Raw genomic sequence first — 21541 nt, forward strand, 5'->3', positions numbered from 1 at the left:
TATCTTGGGTTTGGTGCTACTATTTTGCTACTTGTGAGAGAAGAAGCAATAGAGCATTTCATCCCAGCAGTGTGAAGCTGTACTGAGAACAGCACTGGTAGTAGCCAAGCAGTAGCCAATCAGGTGAATCCCTCTTCTCATCACTCGACAGTTAATTCTTTCTTTTCAGTAAGCACTGCTTCATTAGCTGATGTCTAACCTAACTTCAGAATATCTGCCCAAAATACTTCATAAATCATCAGGGTCTACTTATTAGTTTTTTCTCAAGTATTTGGCAGTGCCCTGTACAGGCACAGACACCCTGACTAAACATTTTTACTGTAAAAGCACCCTTGAAATTTCATCAATACCTAGTTGCATAAAGGGCAACAGTTTGCAGTGACAAGCACTGCCTTCAGAGTTGCACACCAGATTCTCCTGACATTACTTTATATTCCGACTGCAATAGTCTAATCAATAAAAAAAGGCCTGTTCCCATGGATATGAATTTTCCCATTACCAGCTTGGAGGATACAGGCATCCTGAGACTATGTAGAAATTGCCACATGTTTACTGACAGCTAGCTAATTCTTAAACAAACTGATCAGGTATGACATGGACGTATTTACATAATGCCATGGGAGGCAAAGTTCTCATATAAAAGCACTCCTAATGTCAGCCAGGTTGTCAGTAGTACATACACCGCACCCATTACACATAGTTCAGAGCACACGCACACAGACCCACATATGCAGAACTCCTAGATGAAATGCACATAACAAATGCCCTCAGCAGTCCCAAATGCACTCTTTCAAACACCCACATCAACACACAGTGTCACATCTCATGCAGCTTCTACTTCTAGGCCCATAAAGTAAGTCACCACACAATCCAACATTCTGGTCAATGGAGACTCCATTGTGAGAGACAATGATGTCCCTCTCACCAAGCTGAGTAAAGACCAAGTCCCTACGCACGCACTCAGTACATTAGACCACAAGTACCAGTATGAGACAGTCATAAGCCATGTGGGGGGTGTAAGTGACCAGAGATGTACCTCCCTACACAATACAAAGACAGACATCATGGAGATCTTGGAATGTGTCCCATTGCTGAGATGCGCCTAGTACTGAGCAGCATTTTACCTTCTTCAAAGATGATGCCACAATATGAACAGAAGATGACTATTAAATGGCTTAGTTTCTGGTGTCATTTTATGGGGGTGCAATATTTGCTAGCATGGAAGGAGATGGATAACAGACCATGCTGCTTTGCCAAGAATGTTCTGCATCTCTCTCCTCTAGCCTTTCGAATATTAGCCAAAACATTTTCCTTCCTCATAGTTCTTTTTTTAGGCAATGCCAAACTGAAAAATCAAAACCAAGAAAATTTAAAGGTGTTGCTGTTCAATGCTAGTAGTCTAAACAAGAAACGTCACTCCCAACGAGCTCTCTTCACACTAGAGAATGCTGACATTGGTGTGGTCACTGAGACATGGTTTAAAAGCCATGTTGAGCACACCAGCAGTGCAAAGCTACAATGCCTTCGACACACTTAGACCACCTAGTGGAGGTGTCTATTTACATCAAAAATAAATATACCACAAAGCTGGTCAAACAGGACGAAGCACTTGAGCTTTTCCATATTCAAATCATCATAGGCAAAATCCCATACCACTTCCTTGCAAGCTATACATCTTCCTCTCTGACCCAGGAAACCCATAACATGTACTTAAGCTTACTGGAAACACTGTCCAGCACAATACCATATTCGTGAGTGACTAAGTACCCCATAATTAACTGGAAATCATATGACCCCAAATGTGCAGGCACAAAAATTCCTGGATTTTGTAAATACAAACTCCCTGTATCAGAATATAAATATTCCGACCAGGAGTGGAAAAGTACAGTTTTGTATCTACCATAAATGTAGATGTTAGAGTGTAAACACTGCTGCAGTTATCACACTTGGGTTATCCCTGCTGTCAGGCGGTCCCGCAGTCGGCCAGAGTTTCAAAGTCTTGGTCCGGCGTCGGTTGCTGTCGCCTCCTCCCTGACGTCAGTGCGACAGGGGTATAAAAGATTAAGCAGACGCCATTTTCTTCAGGTTTTCTTGCCCCAGATGTCAGGTGCCCCCAAATAGGTAGGCAATTTATATCGCTAGTAAAAAATACAAAAGCAAAGCAAACAACCATTTTTAGTTACCAGCAAATACTCCCCATAGGTAACAAAGGGTAGATGCCCTAGGTAAGTACCAGGAAGTAAGAGGGGAAGGAGGGAGGGTAACCTGGACTGCAGCAGTGTTTACACTCGAACATCTACATTTATGGTAGGTACAAAACTGTACTATGTTCATCGTGTTACACTGCTGCAGTCATCACACTTGGGTGGAGTCCCAAAGCTGAGGCAGGGAGGCTGGTTCTACAAAGCATTAGGGGTGGCTATAAGGCCCTGCAGGACAGCAGTGGCGAGGACATCTCTGGATTTGGAGTATAAAGGCAAATGGTAATGTTTGGTGAAAGTATGCACAGAACTCCATGTGGCTGCTTCCAAAATATCCTTGGTAGGTACTCCTCTGAGGTAGGCAGTTGAAGTGGCTGTTTCCCTGGTGGAGTGAGATCTGATACTGCTAGGTACAGGTTTCCCATGGTGGGTTATAGCAGAAACGTATACAGTGTCCTATCCATTTTGAAATAGTCTGCTTTGAAATGGCTTTTCCCTGTGCTCCTGCAGCATATGCTACCAATAATTGTTCAGATTTTCTGAAAGCTTTGGTTTTGTCCAAGTAGAAGCGCAACTGTCTGTGAATGTCCAAAGAATATAGTAGTCTCTCCCCTTTGTTCTGTGGTTTTGGAGAGAAAGTTGGAAAGTGAATAGTTTGGTTTAGAGCCACACTTGATACCACCTTTGGCATAAACGTAGGGTTAGTTCATAAAGACATCCTGTCCTTGTGGAAGATGAGGAAAGGTTCCACTGCCATTAGTGCCTGTAATTCTGAAACTCTTCGTGCTGATGTTATTGCCAGTAGCAGAGCAGTTTTCCAAGAGATGTATTTTAATTCTGCTGTTAGCTGGCTCAAAAGGAGGTAAAGTTAATTTTTCCAAAACAAAGTTGAGGTCCCAAATTGGTGTGGGTGCTCTACGGGGTGGTCTTATGCTTTTAGCCCCTCTAAGGTATTGTTTGAGCAAAGGATTAGAAAAAATTGGTGGATCCATGTTGTAATGAGCAGAGATAGCTGAGGTGTGGATCTTGATGGATGAAAAAGAGACACCCTTGTCCAGCATCTCAGTATTGCAGTATCTGAGGAACGTTTGGGACAAGAGGGTCAAGGCTATGTGCTTGGTTCCAGGCACAAAATCTCTTCCATTTATGCGAGTATGCTTTCCAGGTGCTAGGCCTTCTGGTCTCCAGAATGACATCCATAACAGCTTTGGAGAGAGGCATTGCTTGTTTGGCTAAGGAATTTTCCATGCAGCTAGATTTAAGGTCTTTAGCTGGCTGTGAAGTATCTGATTGTTGTGCTGTGTCAGCAGCTGTGGGATTTGAGGCAAAATCCAGGGTGGTTCTTGTGTTAAGTTCTTTAAGATTGGGTACCAGTGCTGGCGTGGCCAGTCTGGTGCAATCAGGATCATTTTTGGCTCTTCCTGCCTGGCTTTTATGAGTACCTTTGGAAGGAGAGGTAAAGGAGGGAAGGCGTATATACTTGTAGTTTTTTCCAGCTGAATGAGAGGGCATCCACTTTCCATGCTTATGGATGGTAGCTCCTTGTGCAGAATGTCTGTAATTGGCAGTTCTTTGGGGAAGCTAACAGATCTATGCCCGGGTTCCACTATTTTTGTGTTATTCTGAATATTTGTGGGTTCAGTTCCCATTCATGTGGGTCCATAATGTTTCTGCTTAGGTCGTCTGCCAGTGCGTTTTTCTCTCCTGGCAGGAATTGTGCTTGCAGATGAACTTGGTAGTTTAGAGCTGTGTTCCACAAGGTCATGGCTTGTCTGCAGAGGGGGTAGGAGTGTGTGCCCCCTTGCTTATGTACCACATAACTGTGGTGCTGTCTGTCTTTAGTAGTAATTGCCCTGGATGCAGTAGGTCCTTGAAAGCTATAATAACATTTTGTACAGCTAGGATCTCTTTTTAATTGATGTGGAGATGTCTTTGCTCTGTGGGCCACTCACCCTGGACACATTTTCCTGACATGTGTGCTCCCCAGGCATAATCCGATGCATCTGTTGTCAGTGTTTGCCTGGCTGTGGGTTGAGTGAAAGGCTGTCCCTTGTTGAGGTGACAAGCTTGTGCCCACCATCAAAACTCCTGTTGTAGGCAAGGAATTAGTCGTATAACTGTTTCCAAACTTTGACCGTGTTGAGACCATACGCTCTTTAGGTACCATTGTAGTTTCCTCATATGCAGTCTGGCATATGGAATTAGTAGTATGCAAGATGCCATGTAGCCCAAGGCCTGCAGAATTTTTCTTGCAGGGAGTTGGGTCTTTGTTGCCATTAATTGAAAATATTGAGTCAGTTGTCCTTGCTTGTCTGGCGTGAGATAAGCCATCTGGGCCGTGGTGTTCAAGCTGGCACCCAGGAATATTATCTGTTGTGAGGACACTAGTTTTGATTTCTTTTCGTTTACTGTGTACCCCAGGCAACTTAACTTTTTTACGTACGCCAGATGCTTTAGTAGAATGTCCTTGCTCTCTGCTTGAATCAGGCAGTCGTCCAGGTATAGATAAATTTGAATTCCGTTTTGCTGGCAAAATGCAATTACTGGTGCCAGGCACTTTGTGAAGACCCTGGGCGCAGTAGATAAGCCAAAGAGCAGTGCAAAAAATTGATAATGCATTGAACCAGCTAGAAACCTGAGGTACCTTCTGCAGTTTTGTCTGATAGGGACATGCAGGTATGCCTCTTTGAGGTCCAATGTCACGAGCCAAGCTTTCTTGCCAAGCATGGGAAGACGCTGCTGTAGTGTCAACATCTTGAATTTCGGTACATCCAGGTAAGTGTTTAGTGTAGAAAGGTCCAGAATGGGTCTCCAGGCTTTGTTCTTTCTGGGAACCAGAAGGAGTCTTGAGTAAAATCATTGTCCTTGTTCCTATGGTGGTACCTTTTGAATAGCTCTCATGTCCATGAGTGCTGTAATTTGTCTTTGAGCCTCTGCCCATTGATTTGGTGGCAGATTTGGCATTCCTTTTAGCCTTGGCAGGGTGTGAAAATGGAACCTGTAACCTTGAGATACAATGTTGAGAACCCATTTGTCTTTGGTGATGCAATGCCAGTTGTGATAGAAAAGTGCCAGTTTTCCTCCTAAGGGGGCTGCCAAGAGAGAGCCGTTTGGCAGCTGTAGTGGAAAGTCATTGAGTCTGTTTTTTATAAGACTGAGGCCTGTCTTCTTCTTTCTGGCCTGGTGTGCCCCACTGTCGAGGCCTGTAAGGACCTTGTGTCTGACCTCTACCTCTTGGATGTCTGTATCTGCCCCTTTGAGGTCTGTCTGTGACTGGAAAGGACCAATTCTTTGTTGGCCAATTTCTGCTAAAATGAGGAGGCTGAACCTGTAAGAAATCTTTCACCATTTGCATAGATTTTGCCTTATCCTCCATCTTCTTTAATACCTCCTCTGCCTTAACTCCAAACAGCACATCCCGCTGCAAAGGTGCATCCAATAATTTTACCGTAACATGATCTGGTAATGTATGTTCTTTTAACCAAGCATGTCTTCTAATGACAGAGCCTGTAACTGCTGCTCTACAGGAGGCCTCTAAGGAGTCAAACCCACATTGCAAAGTATGTTTTCCCACTTGTTCAGCAACATGCAATAAATCCTGCATTTCTTTTAAGTTAGGAGGATCGGAATCTGGAAGCATCTTTTGTTTCAACTGAGACATCAAAAATTGCTGATATTTTAGCATGTGAAACTGGCAATTCAAGGCTCTCATTGCTAAAGTTGCAGACGTATATACCTTCTTTCCCCATCTGTCTAAAGCTCTGGAATCTCTGTCAGAGGGAACTGGGTTTTTTGCTGATGAAGCCTTAATCCCTTTGTGTCCCTGAGAAATAGTTTCAGGGTCAGCAACAGGGCTTTTGTACAGTAACTTGAGAGTCAGGGACTCCATCTGGTTTAACTGGGGCTGGGGGTAAGGAGTCAGGGTTCAAACTGGATTCAGTGTACGCATCATCCACAATGTCAAGAACTGGCGGGATAGCAAGGGGTCTGTGTTGAGGCAATAAAAGGAAGTCTCTGAGCCTTTTCTTGGATTCTGAATAATCCTGATCTTCCCAATGGAAATGCTCCCTCATGGTATGTAAGGTCTCCACAAAAGAATAATCCTCAGGCGGAGAGAGGCTGACAGAATTGATTCCTCAGCATCAGAATCCCCATAAGGGGGGTAAAGAATATCCTAGGTCCGAGGAAGAGTCAGAGAAAATGGACACCTGGTCAGAAGATTCGTAGTCTGCATCCTGTCTGGGCCTTTTATCAGGAGGGGGATGGGACCCCCTGATCAGGGTGATTAGGTCCTCGGCCATTTTTAGCATTTGTTTCTTAGGCATGGAAGCCTGTCCTGGAGAGAGTTGTGGCTGTTTCTTTGCTTTTAAGGGGGGCTGAGACTTAACAGAGGGTTTAATGGTTAACTGGGTAGGTCTGAAAACACCCTCTAACTGTGGATTGCTCAGCTACTTCGATTCCCTCAGTAGGTTTAGGATTGGTAAGCTGAAGGCCTAGTGCGTCCGAAGGCCCAGCCAGCTCCATGTGGGAGTCAGATGCGGTCTGTGGTTCTGTGGAAGCGATAGTCAGGGGCTGCGTAGGCGCCTCGCTGAAAACCGGAGACCGGCCTAGAAGAGGCCTTGTCGTCAGTTTTGGGCCTCGGATGCCTGTCCTTGTGCTTTTTATGCATTGTGGTCGCCGGAATTTCTGACTGCATGGTGTAACTGAATTTCCTACCAAAATAATGTTGGGCAAAATCAAACAGACATTTAATAGTGCGCTTGTTAAACCTAGCACAAAACCTACAACCAGTGACGTCGTGGTCAGGGCCTAGGCATGGAATACAATAGGAGTGGAAATCCTTATGAGGTATTTGCTTCCCACAAAAAATACAGTTATTAACTTTTACTGACATTGGTCTGAGGCAAGAAAAAGTTTCCTAGGTTATCTAACCACATTCTATCCACAAACTATCCACATTCATTTCAGACAAGCTTCCTTGAGGATCAAAGAGAGGAAGCTGTTGAAGAGGGCCTAGCATGTCTTCTGGGTGACTGTTGAAAGAATGGAGATGGTAACCTGGAAGGGATATGCTCTGAAAACAAAGTGGGAGTATGGACCCAAGGGAATCTTTCAATTACTGGCTTTGGATCCAGAGAGTTTGGATCTCAAATGTTTTGCTGGTGGCCTCGATGAAGGAGCTGAAGTTGAGGTGGAAGAACTATCAAGAGACCTTTCACACAAATCCTTGCCCTTTGTAGCACAGTTGCTCTTTTTGTCTTACTTTTTTAGGGGGGTTAAGCCACAGTAACTGGAGTAGAGTACTTGGAAGGAAGATGACCCTTAGGATAAGTATATTCTTCCGGTCAAAGCTCCTGAACTTAAGCCTGCAGAAATGTCACAATCTACCTCTTTTGGGCCTAAACAGCACACGCATCCTGTCTGTGCATCAGAGTCTGGAATCTTGTGCCCACAAGAACACAGTTTTTGAAACTGGAAAGTTTGTCCAACTTTCTACACAGCAATGAAAACACAGCAATTAATGACAGCCAAGAAGGTATATCCACAAGAGATGGGATTTTTTTTTAAAAAAAGAGGAAGGAAAAGACTACCAACAATGGTGTTAAGGGGTACTATAACAGTACAAGCAGGGGAAACAAAAACTGCCAACTTTAGTATTGAAAGGTACTCAAGGAGTACAAGAGGAGACAGTTAGTGGATATAAAAGGATGTAATAAAAAGGGAGGTACACAAAAGGGGGTGCAAGATAAAACTAAAAGGAATTAAGCTTACTTTAATGACAAACTAGCAATTAAACATCTCCTAATGCTCAAAAGCTTGTAATCCATGACTGTTCGCAATGGCGGCAAATGAGATCTCAGGTATCTTAGGTTGGTGAGGCATTATGGATAAAGGGAGGAGCTAGAGAGTTCAAAAATCCTACGATCTGGAAGAAGCAGCTGAGTTGGATCAGAGGGTCGGATCTGAACCAAACAGTTGAGGAATGAATGAAAATGGACATGATTAATCTCTTACCTGTTTTCACCAGCCACCTCACTCCTCTCTACTTTTGTAGCCATAACCACTCCTCTGTCTCGCACTTAAAGAATCCCAAACACACTCCTAAATGTTAAATTCTAGCACTTTTTGGCATACACTTTCAAAGAACTTTAGGCAAAACCTTTAAATAACTTGCATTATATCTGACCTTGTAAAATACTTTCTTTATATTACTGAAAACAAAGTTCATTATATTACAATTTCATATTTCCTGAAATATTTACTACATATGTACAATCTCCACACTTTATAGTACTTGCATTTCCTTCCCAAACTTATAACCATACCTTACAAATGAAACATTTCATATACTGATAAAATTACAATAATACAATTACTATAAACAAGCAGGATAACAATTACTATAAACAAGCAGGATTAGGTTAAAACTTATTTTCATCACAAACTCAAAGTTTAGAAAAAAATCATTTTACTGCAACATCCAGCTTAATGTCATATGAATTTACTGCTCCTTTAATTATCATCTTATAATTTTATTAACATTACACCTTACAGACACAAGCAGACCAAACACACTACTCCAGCAGGAATCGAACCCTCCCTTCCATTAGTCTGTCTCTCTCTCTCTCACTGCCTATGTTAGCATCCACACTACCTGTTCTCCTTGATATCCCCTGTTGCTGCTTTCCCCTCTGTGTTGTCTTCCTACCTTTTGGCAGTTTACCTCTTCCATGACTTTAGTAATGAGGTCCTTGCTCAGAGGGAGAATTTCTGCCCTTTCTTGTAATAGGATAAAATGCATTAGACAAACTTTTTTTCATTTTCTTCAAAAGTTTTTTTAAAATGTACTGAAAGATGGAGGTCCAAAGAATAAGTCTTTACAGGGGCATAAGAGTTTAGCCTTCACATCTTCCCTGTTACTGGTAAGAATATTTCACCCTGGAGCAAGGCTACTTCAATTGACAGTTTCTGCGCACACTGTACAAGTACCTGTAATAAGGTTCTTATACAAAAACTTGTAGGGATTCTTTACACCATAAAATTTGCTGGATCGCAAAGGCAGGGTGTGTATGAATCTGGCTTTAAGAATGCTGTTTGAAAAACACCCAAAAGGAATTCTTGGACTAGAAAGACATCCACTGGCTAATGGGACTCAAAAACAGAAGGTCTCAGTACCTCTTCTGGGAATCGGGGGACTCAAGACCGTCACTTATGTGCTTTCTCATGACAAGTGTCTACAAACATCATGTCCTCTGCTGGAAAATCAGAGACCAAAGCATTCTCACTAAAGGGGAGAAAAGCTACGACCTGCAGTCTAGTTTCCCTCATCCTGCTCAAATTCAAAGTCAAACTTTCACAGGAGAAACCTCCTTCCTCTTCTTGGAAGGAGGCTTCAGATAGAGGGCTGTTCAGAATCATGGTGCAGGCTAAACATAAACAGCACTAGACAGAGAACTTAGCCCAATCCTGTGAAGGAGGACAGCTGAAGCCATTGGGGGAACACACCAAGAATCGGCACTGTAGGAATAAAGGGTACTTAAAGTACAGGGTGCAGAAGTCTTGTATGGATGGGCAGCTGCCAGATATTTGTGAATCTTAGGGAGGATATATCCCAGATTCTGACTTGAAGGCATTAATGCTGTCTTTGGCAAAAACTGAAGGGATGCCTCCACACACCTGGCATCTCAGGACCAAAGTGTCTCAGAACTTACTAATTCAAGGGTGCTCTCTTTTCTTTCTCCCTCTGGATGCACTTCTCTTACTTCTGAGAAAGAAGTTCAAGCCACTCTGCTGCATGTCTATAGACATGGTGAACAATTTTAAGAGAGCAGTGAGCCTCTTTCTGGTCTTTGTATGCTAGAAAGTCTTCTTGCCTTCTATTTAAAGTCTTATAAGCTTACTTGTAGACAATACAGTTAGCCATGTCTTGCTTTGGACCTAGTCAGAAAATACAATGGATGTGGAAGCCTTTGAGGTATTTGCTACTTACAAACATGGCTGGTATATTTCACAGGAGTGAACACACTCCATACACCTCTGTGTCGGTTTCCTGGATGTCTGCTTACAATCAATAACCCCAATGAAAAGAATCCCTAACATGGTATCTCCCCAAAGTGGATAGACACCAGACTGCAATGGACTCTCTTGTATCAAAACCATACATGGCAAGAAAGAACCAAAGATGGTGTTGGTGGACGTCACATATGTAACCAGTCCAGCCAAGGGGGAAGGATACTCTGCTCTGAAGTGCACTGCAATCATCATACTGTCAGTGGCAGAAATCCCTATAGGTAAGGACTGCAACAGTGACTAACGAAGAAAATCAAAACTCTGATGTTGCCAAATTCCACTGTAACACTTCCCTAGACTGGCTTCAAGAGCTAGACTAAACAGTTTTTGTTTGCTAAACAGAAGATGAACAAGTGAACTACCACCACCTTCCTTTAAAAGGTGTAAGAAACTGTCAACAATTACTGCCCCAGCTGAAGCACCCTGCTGACACCATCATGTTGATCTGCAATGTCATTTTTACCACAATGCTTTGCAGTAGTAGCACTGTGAGAAGTGGGTGCTCCTTAGTCTAATGGAACACTAACTTTAAGGCCTAAAATACCTTACAGATTTTTAAAAAAGACATTGAAGAGTTCTTGAGTTCTCCTTTCCCTTTTATATATATAGCACTTTAATTTCCCAAAGTTATACATCTCTTTCATACACTATTAAAATACAGTCTGCTTGCAAGATGCTCCTGTTGTGTATAGGTCAGACATGTCTTACTTACCACTCTCCTTGTGCAAAATGTAACATGTCTTCGATGTTGAATGCATCTGTGACAAAATGGATGCCAAACAGCCCTGTATCTGAGTAGCAGGTGTTGAAGGTCTGGAAGCTCTCACAGAGTTTATTTTCACGGGAAATACGAGCCAGTCTGCTGGATACATTCTGGAAAAACATACAAATGCCATGAACGGTTTTCCATCTTTATCATTAAGAATATTTATCCAGAGATCATCTTCATGCATTTTACTTGGGTCATACGACATTCAATGCAGTACTATGGCACAATAACTATGTGACATTTCTCTGAACAAATACACTGCTTACTGGGAAAGTAATGTCAAATAAGAAACTTAGTATATGAGGAATACTCAGCTGATGCAGACAGAATTAATGACTTATTATGACCATGAGATAGGGTGGCTGTTCAGTATTTGGCAAACTGTGGCAACACTGTTTTGTTAAACTCTTCCTTTAACTAACTTCAGAAAGAAACAGGAGTCATGAGCACAAAGACCAAAAAAATAGTTCTCCTGAGTGTGCTTACCATGAGCAGCAGACATTAAAGCATCAGTTGATCTGTGAAGGGGCCCTCCTTAGTGCATCTTACTAACGGGTTCACTACTGCCACCCATCACAACCTAGCAATTATTCCTCTGTAGACATGGTAGGTGAATCCAAACACTAGTGAACACACTTAATGAAAGCTTGACCCAGACACCTTGCTGTGATCATACAGTGGTTAGCACTCTGTACTGTGGCCACACCAACCTCAGTTTGAATCAGAATTACAGCAGTATGTAAAGGAGTGGTGGGTTCACTTTGGCAGTTGGCATAATGGTCAAGGTGTTTACCTTACAGATAGCAGGTACAGGGTTTGATTCTCACTCGAAAGCAAGACTTGGCTTAAAAAGAACCCCCTGGGATCATTAGCCTAGTGATTACCTACCTATGAACCCAATTGCAATGCCAGCAATTAATGTAAGAAATAAGCTTACCTGACATACTTGAAATTCTAATAGCCAAATTAGACAAGTCCAAGTGTGTTGAATCCTAAGCAACAAACCCACCACAACAGAAAAAGACAAGGAGCAAATTTCACATGGTAGAGTCCTGAAGCACCAGTTGGCGGCTGTCAAAACAATAATGCTTGAAGGTAAAGTGGCCACAATGCACATGCCTGCAAATGAGACATTTCTGAAGTAATCAATGGAAGTTGCCAACTCCCAGGAAAGTCATCTTTAACTAAAGCAATCTTTAAAATGTGGCAGACTGCCCGATGGCAATGGTGCCACAACAGGCAAGGCAACTGGAAAGGGTACATTTGGCATACCAAACTTGTTTCTTCCCAGGTGCTAGACAAGCAAATGTCTTCCAAACTTGTGCTCCATACACAGGCAGAACATAAACTTATAACACAACCTCAGCGTGAAGAGCCTTTTCTCCCTCAGCATGTTACAGCACAGAAAAATTGGACATGAACAGACAGGAGGTTGTCAGTTCTTTGATGGCATTTTCTGTGAATGCTGTTTGAGTGAAAATGGAGAATACCCTTTTCCCCACTGCTGTGCAACATTGAAGTAGGTATATTTAAGTTCAGGATGTGTGGGGGTTGGCCCCCTGCACTCAATCAATAAATAAATACTTGAGGATTTGCCAAAAGTGATTTTGGTAAAACATTTTTCGTCTGTCTAGGTTTGTTGGAATTTTATCAATGTAGTGCTATGATTTCAAATAGACTGGGACAAGGAAACTACATCCGAGATAAAATGCAAGTTGGTCTGAATGGGCAAATGATCACAAACAGGTGGGATAATAACAGAAAAAGCATATTACATGAAATGAATTTCAATGCCATCAAGCTAGCAGACTAAAATGGAAGACCGAGAAGCAACACTCCATTAGCAGGCAGCTTGACCAGTCAAAGCTGGAGCACAGTATTTCTACCCTCTAAAAGGTCCCTTGCACTTTTTCCCCTATTTATTTTTTGCTCCTGTTCCTCCTTGACATTCACCTTCTATCCATTACTGGTGCATTTTTTCTCTTAATTTGCAATGTTCTAGAATACTTACAAGGTGGAGGAAATTACTGCAGCATCCAAGTAGTGGTTAGTAGATTCTTCTGTGTTCCTAACACCCATCCCCCTGCTGGCCAGAAACATGGTGAATGCTCAAAACACTGGACCTTATGTGACTACTGTCCATGTGCTACTGAAAAGAAATTCCAGACATAGTATATATGCACTCCTTGATGGGGTCAGGCTCCACAAAGTTCTTAGTGCTACAACCCTGTGTTCTTCTCCAAAATGAGCTCTTGGTAAGGGGATTAATATCACCCCTCTCACCCAGGATGTCCAAGCTGCTTATCTGTCACTCACTTCCCTCATTCCCCAACCTACCACTTTAATGCAGAGGCTGCAAGTAGAATTCAAATCACCACAAACATAGGGCCAAATTATGCCATGGAGTCAGCACTGACACATGCACTCAGCCATGTAATACCTGCATCCCAAATTAGTTGATACCTGTAACAAGTCAGGATTCATTCACAATATGGTTATGGCAGTATAGAGTCCCATTTAGTCCAAATAGTGAGCTATTCTGACCTACAGGTACAGGCCTGTCAAGTGGAAGGCTTCCTGGTAGCCTCAGTCACTTCTAAAACATCCATTGGATGGCCTTATAAAAATTAAAGGACCTATATCAGTAGACAGGCTTTTGAGGTGAGGGTTGTTTGTTGCTCCAATTGTGGGGAAACCTCTAACTCGGAATTTTTTTTTTCCTTTGGTATCACCAGAGACCCAAAAGTCTGGAACCACCCCCTTCTTGGTTATCAAAGGGTGACTACTAGATTTGTTTTCCCTAAACCTTAACAAACAGGATCAGTGGGAAGAGTACAGTACAGTCCTGTGCCACACAAAAAATACATCATGCAAAATGAGGGGAGACTATATCCACATAAGGGGAAAGCAGGGTGATTTCTAAAGAATCTTACTTCTGAAAAAACTAAGACCAGACACAGCCTCTGAACTAAAAACCCCAGGGACTAGGAGTAGATGACAAAATCTACTACTTAGCTTACTTCTTCTTTCAGCTTTTCCTGGTTAGGGGTCACCACAGCAGATTACCTGTCCACTCATGACTGGCAGTGGAGTTTTATGGTGTTGAGTTGTCAGCCTGGCACCCAACCTTCCATGGAAGGCACACACACACAGTCACGCCTAGGGCCAATTTAGAGCATCCAATCCACGTACAGCACATCTTTGGGAAGTGAGTGGAAACCGGAGCACCCGGAGGAAACCCACATGACCACAGGGAGGACATGCAGACTCCACACAGAAGGCACCCCATCCAAAGATTGAACGAGAGAACCTCCTGCTGTGAGGCGACAACGTTAACTGCTGCACCACTGTGGCCACCTACTACTTAGCTTACTGTAAGATGTGAACTCCAGAGACAGCAATGCTCCTATCTATGGCTCACTATTACACCCATGTCTTTCACAGGTTATGACCATGGACCAACTTGCTTGTTTTGACATCCTACAACAGACTATCTTCCTGAATAAGTAGTGCAAAAGGAAGCAGCTTCGTCTTCTATGGCTTCAGGGCAAGGGACAGTTTGCAGATGCAAATGGCTGATATGGAGTCCCCTAGATGGGAAGCCCCACAAACCTTGAACTGTATGGGAGGTGAAGTAAACGTGCTACCACTCCAGTGAGACATATGTCCTTATGAGTTACGAGCTTGGATGCATCAAGAACCAGCTCACTCTACCAGTCAGGCTTTTTTTTTCTTTTCATTATGTCTAAAATGCTTGTACTATCTTGTTTTTTATGGTTATCTCTTGAATGGTACCTACTAATACACTAGAAATGCGTTCATGTTATAAAATGTAATGCGCATACCCATATACATTCCTTCCCTATAGTGCTCATTAACTCAGAGAAATGGATCTTTGCAAAGGGCAGTCAGACACTTCACCTGCAAGCTGGGCAATTAAAAAAATGCTATAAACTACAAGTGTTCCAAAGCAAAGTGATGCATTCTACTCCACATCCTGTTAAACTTCTAAATACAAACTGAAACTTCTGGGACATCTGTCACAAAACTTCACTTAGATGAGTTACTTCTTATGCTGGCAGATTTCATAATGGAAGATTTACAGATTTAAAGGACAACAACAGGATTCTATTATTAAAAGCTCAACTTCTCTGTCCTTTTCCTCCCTATTTACTGTCCCTGCTATGAATAAACAGCAATACAGCATTTGAAATATGTTAAATAGACTTTCTCTCCACTAGAATAGTACCTAACTATACTGTGGTGTTTTTACTTTCAAAAAAACTTTTATCTCACCCTGGAAAAGCTTGTTGCAATCTCCAGTTTACTGAGATCATCAAAGCCACTGAATACAGGTAATTTTCTGGCCAATTCCCTCCCCAAACTGACATCACCATGACCGTCCTAAAAACCCACCCATGCTGTGATGTCACAGCTCCTTGGTCCTTCCCCTACCCATGCAGAAAATAAAGGCTAGAACAAGGAAACAGTACACAAGTCAAATCATCTGCTGTGAGGTGTCCACCACAGCAGGTAACAGCTCAAATTGCCCTTAGCACTTTGACAGCTAGAGAAGTTAGGTGTGAAGGGGATGGGAGATGTCTCAAACAAGTACAATTCAAGCTTCACAACAGCTTAGCCATTCTAAAAAGCAGCAGCAGTAAAATGCACTTCGAAAGTTTGTTTTGTGGCATTTGCACTATTTGTGTTTTAAGTAGTCACTGAACAGCATGAAATGTTACTTAAAACTGACTGAAGGACAACATTGCACGCATGTAAAATCAATGCAGTGACAGGAGCTTTAGGAAGAAAGAGACCTGGATATATATATATATATATATATATATATATATATATATATATATATATATATATATATATATATATATATATATATCTATAGACAGGCACTGCATTGTGGGATACCTAGGGGCAGACTGAACAAGAATTACTTCAAGATGCCAGAGCCCATGTGGTCAGACTCAGAAATTACATATAAAAACCTGTAAATAGTCTCAGATTGGTGTTAAAATGTAGGAAACACCAAACCATGATGAACTAAATCCTTTTTCAGTCTGTGGGTGCGGTACTCACCTGGGCCACCTAAATTAAGAGGTAGTGATAAGCTATATAGACTCTCTCTCTCCTTATTTCAATTCTCATCCTTTAAGAGATAAGGCTCAGTACTTTTTATATTTAGAATAAAACAAACATTTAAAATTAATAAAATACTAGTTTGTTAAAATCATAACACTGGTGTACTACCTGTCAAATGAGGATTTTATCGGACTATATATTCCCTTTTTTTTATTAATTATTGGATCCATGTATTTTTGAGCATCCGTAAACTTGACATTTCTTTGAAGGCACAAACTTAAACAGTATGGGCTTAAATTACTCTACTTGGCTTTCAGCTTGCATATTTTTTAATACATATATACCAGGTAACACCAAGATGAGGTACTACCAGAAGTCAGTTATCTGAAAAGTGGGGAACACATGAAGATTCTTTGCCCAAAAGGCCTTAATCGCCATGGTTAAAACCCTAATAAATATTCTGTGTACTGAAGGCCCAAAAGGCAATGCTCCAGATCTCCCACCTTGTCTCAGGACCCTCACGCAGCATTCCTGAGAACATTAGAAAGTATGAAGATTCTACCCAACACCATACTACTGGGTGACTTCAACTATCCAAACAATGACTGGGAAAACTACTCAAGCTCAAACACCCTAGCCCAACGTTTCCTTGAGTTTATAAACTCAAACGCCCTGGAACAGCTGGTCACAACTCCCACAAGAGGTGACAACATACTGGACCTGGTCATCACCAACATGGGGAACTTATGTTCCACACCTGAGGTAAACTCGTCATTGGTAAGATCAGATCACAAACTAATCACACTGGACATCCACCCCCCCCCCCCAGTCAAGGAAATCAAGGTAAAAAACTTCTCTAAAGCCAACTTCACACTCCTCAAGACCGAGGTGGAAAGTTTCAAAGCTCCCAATCAAATGGAAAATGATGACTCATCGGCAGAATACTTAAGCGCATTCTATGAACACCTTCAAGAATGCATGGACCAAGCCATCCCAAGTAAAACCAAGACCAACTCCTCATAAAAGAGGAAGCCAGTCTGGTGGACCCTGGCCATAAATAAACTTTACAACAGGAGGAGGAAACTCCTGCAAGATAGAACAAAATCCCAAAATAAGAAGGCATCTCTGATTAACATCAGTAAAAAACTGCACTCCCTCATTAAATCATCCAAGGCCAACTTCGAAAGAAAAATAGCCAATGACCAAGGATAACCACAAGGCCTTCTTTAACTATGTCAAGAGTCTAGGGGCAAACTCTCAGATATGCTCCGAGCTAGTGCATAATGGCCATAACTACACTGAACCAACCGATATTGCCAACATCCTGGCTGACAAGTTCAGTGCAAACTTCACCCCCCCCCCTCCACCAAAGGGGCTAGCACCCATCCCAGTAGAATGTGGTGCACCAGATATCTCAGACACACAAGTAAAGACAGCCCTTGCAAAGGCTAAAAACTCAGCATCAATGGGACCAGATGGTATCCCAGGTTGTGTCTTACACGAGCTTCAAAATGAACTAACCCCCCCCCCCCCTCCAAATCTCAAAACACTATTCAAACTCAGCTGCTCTACAGGCTATGTACCCAAAGAATGGCGTACAGCAACAGTCGTACCACTCCATAAAGGTGGTGCCACAACTGACCCTGGGAACTATCGCCCTATAAGCTTGACTAGCTTGGTCTGCAAAGCCATGGAATGCATTGTCATGGAGCTCATTAACAGGGACATTGGGAACCTTCAGACACTGGACCCCACCCAGTTTGGCTTTGTTAAAGGCAGATCTTGCCTCCTGAACTTGGTCGACTTCTTCGAAACAGTCACCAAGGCCATAGATAAAGGTAAGGTGGTCCACACAGCATATCTGGACCTCGCTAAGGCGTTCAACACCATCCCACACTCAGGAATCATAGACAAACTCACCAGCTTAAATATCAACCCCCATGTCACGACATGGGTTGCCACTTGGCTCTCAGACAGAACCCACATGGTAACAGTGGCAGGCGCCATGTCCGACTCTAAACCAGTCACAAGCGGAGTCCCACAGGGGTCAGTCCTGGGACCCCTCCTGTTCGGTATATATTTCTCCGAAGTACAGGCAAATGCGGAGGGACTGTGGCTAACCATGTTCGCAGATGACTAAACTGGGTGCAATAATTGACTCTCCGGCTGACACAGACATCCTGCAAAAGGGTCTCTCAGAGACAAACACCTGGTGTCATTCACGGCCTCAAGCTAAATGCCAAAAAATGCATAGTAATCCCATTTGGGAAAAACAAAGTACCTACAAACTACCACATAGATGGGAATCCACTAAGTACAGAAGAAGTAATTAGGGACTTGGGTACCTAAGTAGATAGCATGCTCTCCTTTGAGAACCACACAGCCAAAACGGTCAGGAAATCCTTCTATGTGGCACACCTGATCACAAAGGGTTTCTCATCCAGATCCAAGGAGGTGACTGTGCCCCTTTACTCCTCACTCATTAGACCCATAATAGAGTACAATGCCCCATTTAGGATGTACCTCACTGACACCTGCAACTAGAAAGACCTCAGAAGTACCTCACTAAGAGGATTAAGGGGCCTTAAACAATTACCCTATGAAGCACAACTAAAAAAGCTCCAGCTCTTCTCAGTCACTTACTGTCTGCTCAGAGGTGACCTATGCCTGACCTATAGGGCCATGTCAAACCCTGAACTAATGGACATGCTTCACCTCAAAAAAAACGAGATCCCTCAGAACCACTCGTTCTAGCGACTTGAACCTATGCACAATAAACAGGACATACTGGAGGGATAGATTCCTGTCCCAGTGACTCCCCTCACTCTGGAATAGAATCCCAATCCATATTTGACCTCTCTTACCCTCTTCAAGAGAAATCTTGATGAGTGGATGGGTAATCGTAAGTTCTACCCTGGGATCACTTCAGGAGCCCTGTTAGACAGAGGCCCAGGTTACTAATCTAATGGGGAGGTGAAAGCCATCACTCTGTGGCTAGGCTTATAAATGCCCCTGTGCAGGATAGCCTAGTACTTACCTATGAACCTATGAAACTATGATAACCACCTAGACTCTGAAGGAATCTCATGTGAGACTCCCAAATACTGATGCACCAAAGGGTATCTCTCGTGTCTAAAGACATCAACCAGGCAGCCTCCAACAGTACAGCCATTGGACTCGAGACTCACCATCCAGAACTGAAAGTAGTTTGATGTGCTGGTTGAAACTGAGGTCCAAAATGGGAGAGAAACCAAACATCTCTTTCAAAACTATGGAAAGGCAGGAAAAGAAACCTTGCCCTGATCTAGATGGACAGCCTCTACTGACTAACACTTTTATGAGCTTTGCTAAGATTTCTTCGTCACAGCATGCTTGTGGGAAAGACCTGTAAAGCTCACATAGTTCTAGATAGCCATGTTACAGGCCTTGGAGGCAAAGTCAGGACAGCCCAGTCCATGTTCAGGACTTGAAAGGTGGAGCCAGAACACAGATGCATAAAATATTTAGCCAGTAGATGAAGTGGCAAAACCATATGATCCTTGACAAAGATCCTCAGATGGTGGGAAGGCTTCTTCCTCTTTTTGGATTGGCTTTGACTAGAAGAAAAAAAAAGAGGAAGGTACATTGGTATTGCAAACGTCCTTCATTGGGGTTAAAGGCCTGCTCCTGCTCAGAAATCTGCCCATGAATTGGGTATCTACAGTATTAAATCAGAGCTTTAGTGAAGACCATCACAGCTATGCCATCCTGCAAAGATATGTCTGAAACTGTAGTCCTGGTCAGTCAAAAATAACACTGGGTTACCTGGGAAGATCTTTTTAATCTGGATCCTCTTTCAGCCCAACTACAGGCGAGTCTGTAAGCTTTTTCAGAGCTTTATCCACCGAGGATGACTGGAAATTTAAACATACAAGTTGAAAAGTTAAGGGTCCTGAGCACCAACACAAGCTTAAACAAGGGTGGCAACAGAAACACTATGCACTGGGTGACAGCGAGTGCATTGGCAGACAGGCTTATGATGATCTCTGCACTAGATGACCATATTCTCAGAGTGTGATTTTCTGTAGCCGAGTCATGCTCCCTTCCAGACAAATTGAACTGTCCAGGCTTTGAGCCACAAAAACTGATGCAGGGTAGCTTCCCCTCCATCTTGGCCAAGAGACCCAGAGCCAGACGTGGGGGGCAACCAACGGTAGACTCAGTCTCTAATACCTCTGAACTGGGGCTAGGTGACTAGAGGGACCACATTCTAGTATCAGGCTAGCTGGCATAGACCTCCAGCTAATCAGCTGGGGAGTGGATGAAGGGATTCAAACAACATCCCATAGTAAACTCCAGGGTGTAAGCAAGAGAAAGACCTCTTCTTTATCCCATGCCTTCTGCTAAAACTGAAGAAGAAAGTCACTTTGAGCTCTCCCCTGTCACAGATAAGTTCAGAACCTTGAAATCTGGAAGGCTGTTTTAAAAGATTTACCACTGACGTGCGAAGTGCCACCTTTAATTTTCCTGGTAAGAAACTTTTGAGACCTTTCCAGATGAGTGATATGCTTGGATTTGTATACACCAAAGGGGGCACTGTATTCGATTATGGGTCTGGTGAGGGAAGAATACCAGTGGCAGGAGGACTTCTTTGGCTCCTTTACATATTCTCTTGGAAATTAACAGAGTTAGACAGGACTTTCATCCTGTTTCTCTCTCAGTGAGAAAGAGAAAGTTATCCACAGAAGTACCTTGGGTCTCTTATGACCTACCTGGAGCAGAATACTATTTATAATATACGAGGTGGGAGCAACTTTTCTGCCTAACACTACTGTGCTGCACTTTTTTATTTATTTGACACTGCATTTGATATACCATTATGTGTATATTTCAGCTCTTGTTGGAGCTGAAATATACACATAATGGTATATGTATATTTCAGCTCTTGTTGGAGCTGGTTTGTATCAAACAGATGAGCAAATAAAAGTGCCCAGTTTGCAATCAGCAAATTGTATCAACCACACTTCTGGGATACTGGCTTGGAAGTCTTCAAAATAAATGCCAGACAGAAGGCCCAGAAACTATCCTGCAGCATTATCATCTTCTTCTTTCGGCTTTTCCCAGTTAGGGGTCGCCACAGTGGATTACCTGTCCGCTCATGATTGGCAGTGGAGTTTTACAGCGCCAACTTGCCAGCCCGGCACCCAACCTTCCACGGAAGGCACAAACACAAGCACTCACACCTAGGACCAATTTACAGTGTCTAATCCACCTACAGCATGTCTTTGGGATGTGGGAGGAAACCCATGCGACCACAGGGAGGACATGCAGACTCCGCAGAGAAGGCACCCCAGCCAAGGATCGAACCGGAGAACCTCCTGCTGTGAGGCGACAACAGTAACCGCAAGAGGTTCTCCGGTTTGAT

General features: G+C 42.9%; 1 protein-coding gene across 1 annotated transcript in view; it reads right to left on the minus strand.

Annotated features, from left to right (window-relative positions):
* LOC122807612 (cytochrome b-c1 complex subunit 1, mitochondrial) overlaps positions 1-21541 on the minus strand; it is a 712697-nt gene that overhangs the window by 352383 nt on the left and 338773 nt on the right. The window contains exon 9 of the mRNA XM_044078521.1: positions 10984-11144. Coding sequence (XP_043934456.1) covers positions 10984-11144 — 161 coding nt within the window. The remainder of the gene's footprint in view (positions 1-10983; positions 11145-21541) is intronic.

This window comes from Protopterus annectens, chromosome 7.part1, assembly GCF_019279795.1.
Source record: "Protopterus annectens isolate FY-2018-M chromosome 7.part1, PAN1.0, whole genome shotgun sequence".
In the NCBI taxonomy this organism is placed as follows: Eukaryota; Metazoa; Chordata; order Ceratodontiformes; family Protopteridae; genus Protopterus; species Protopterus annectens.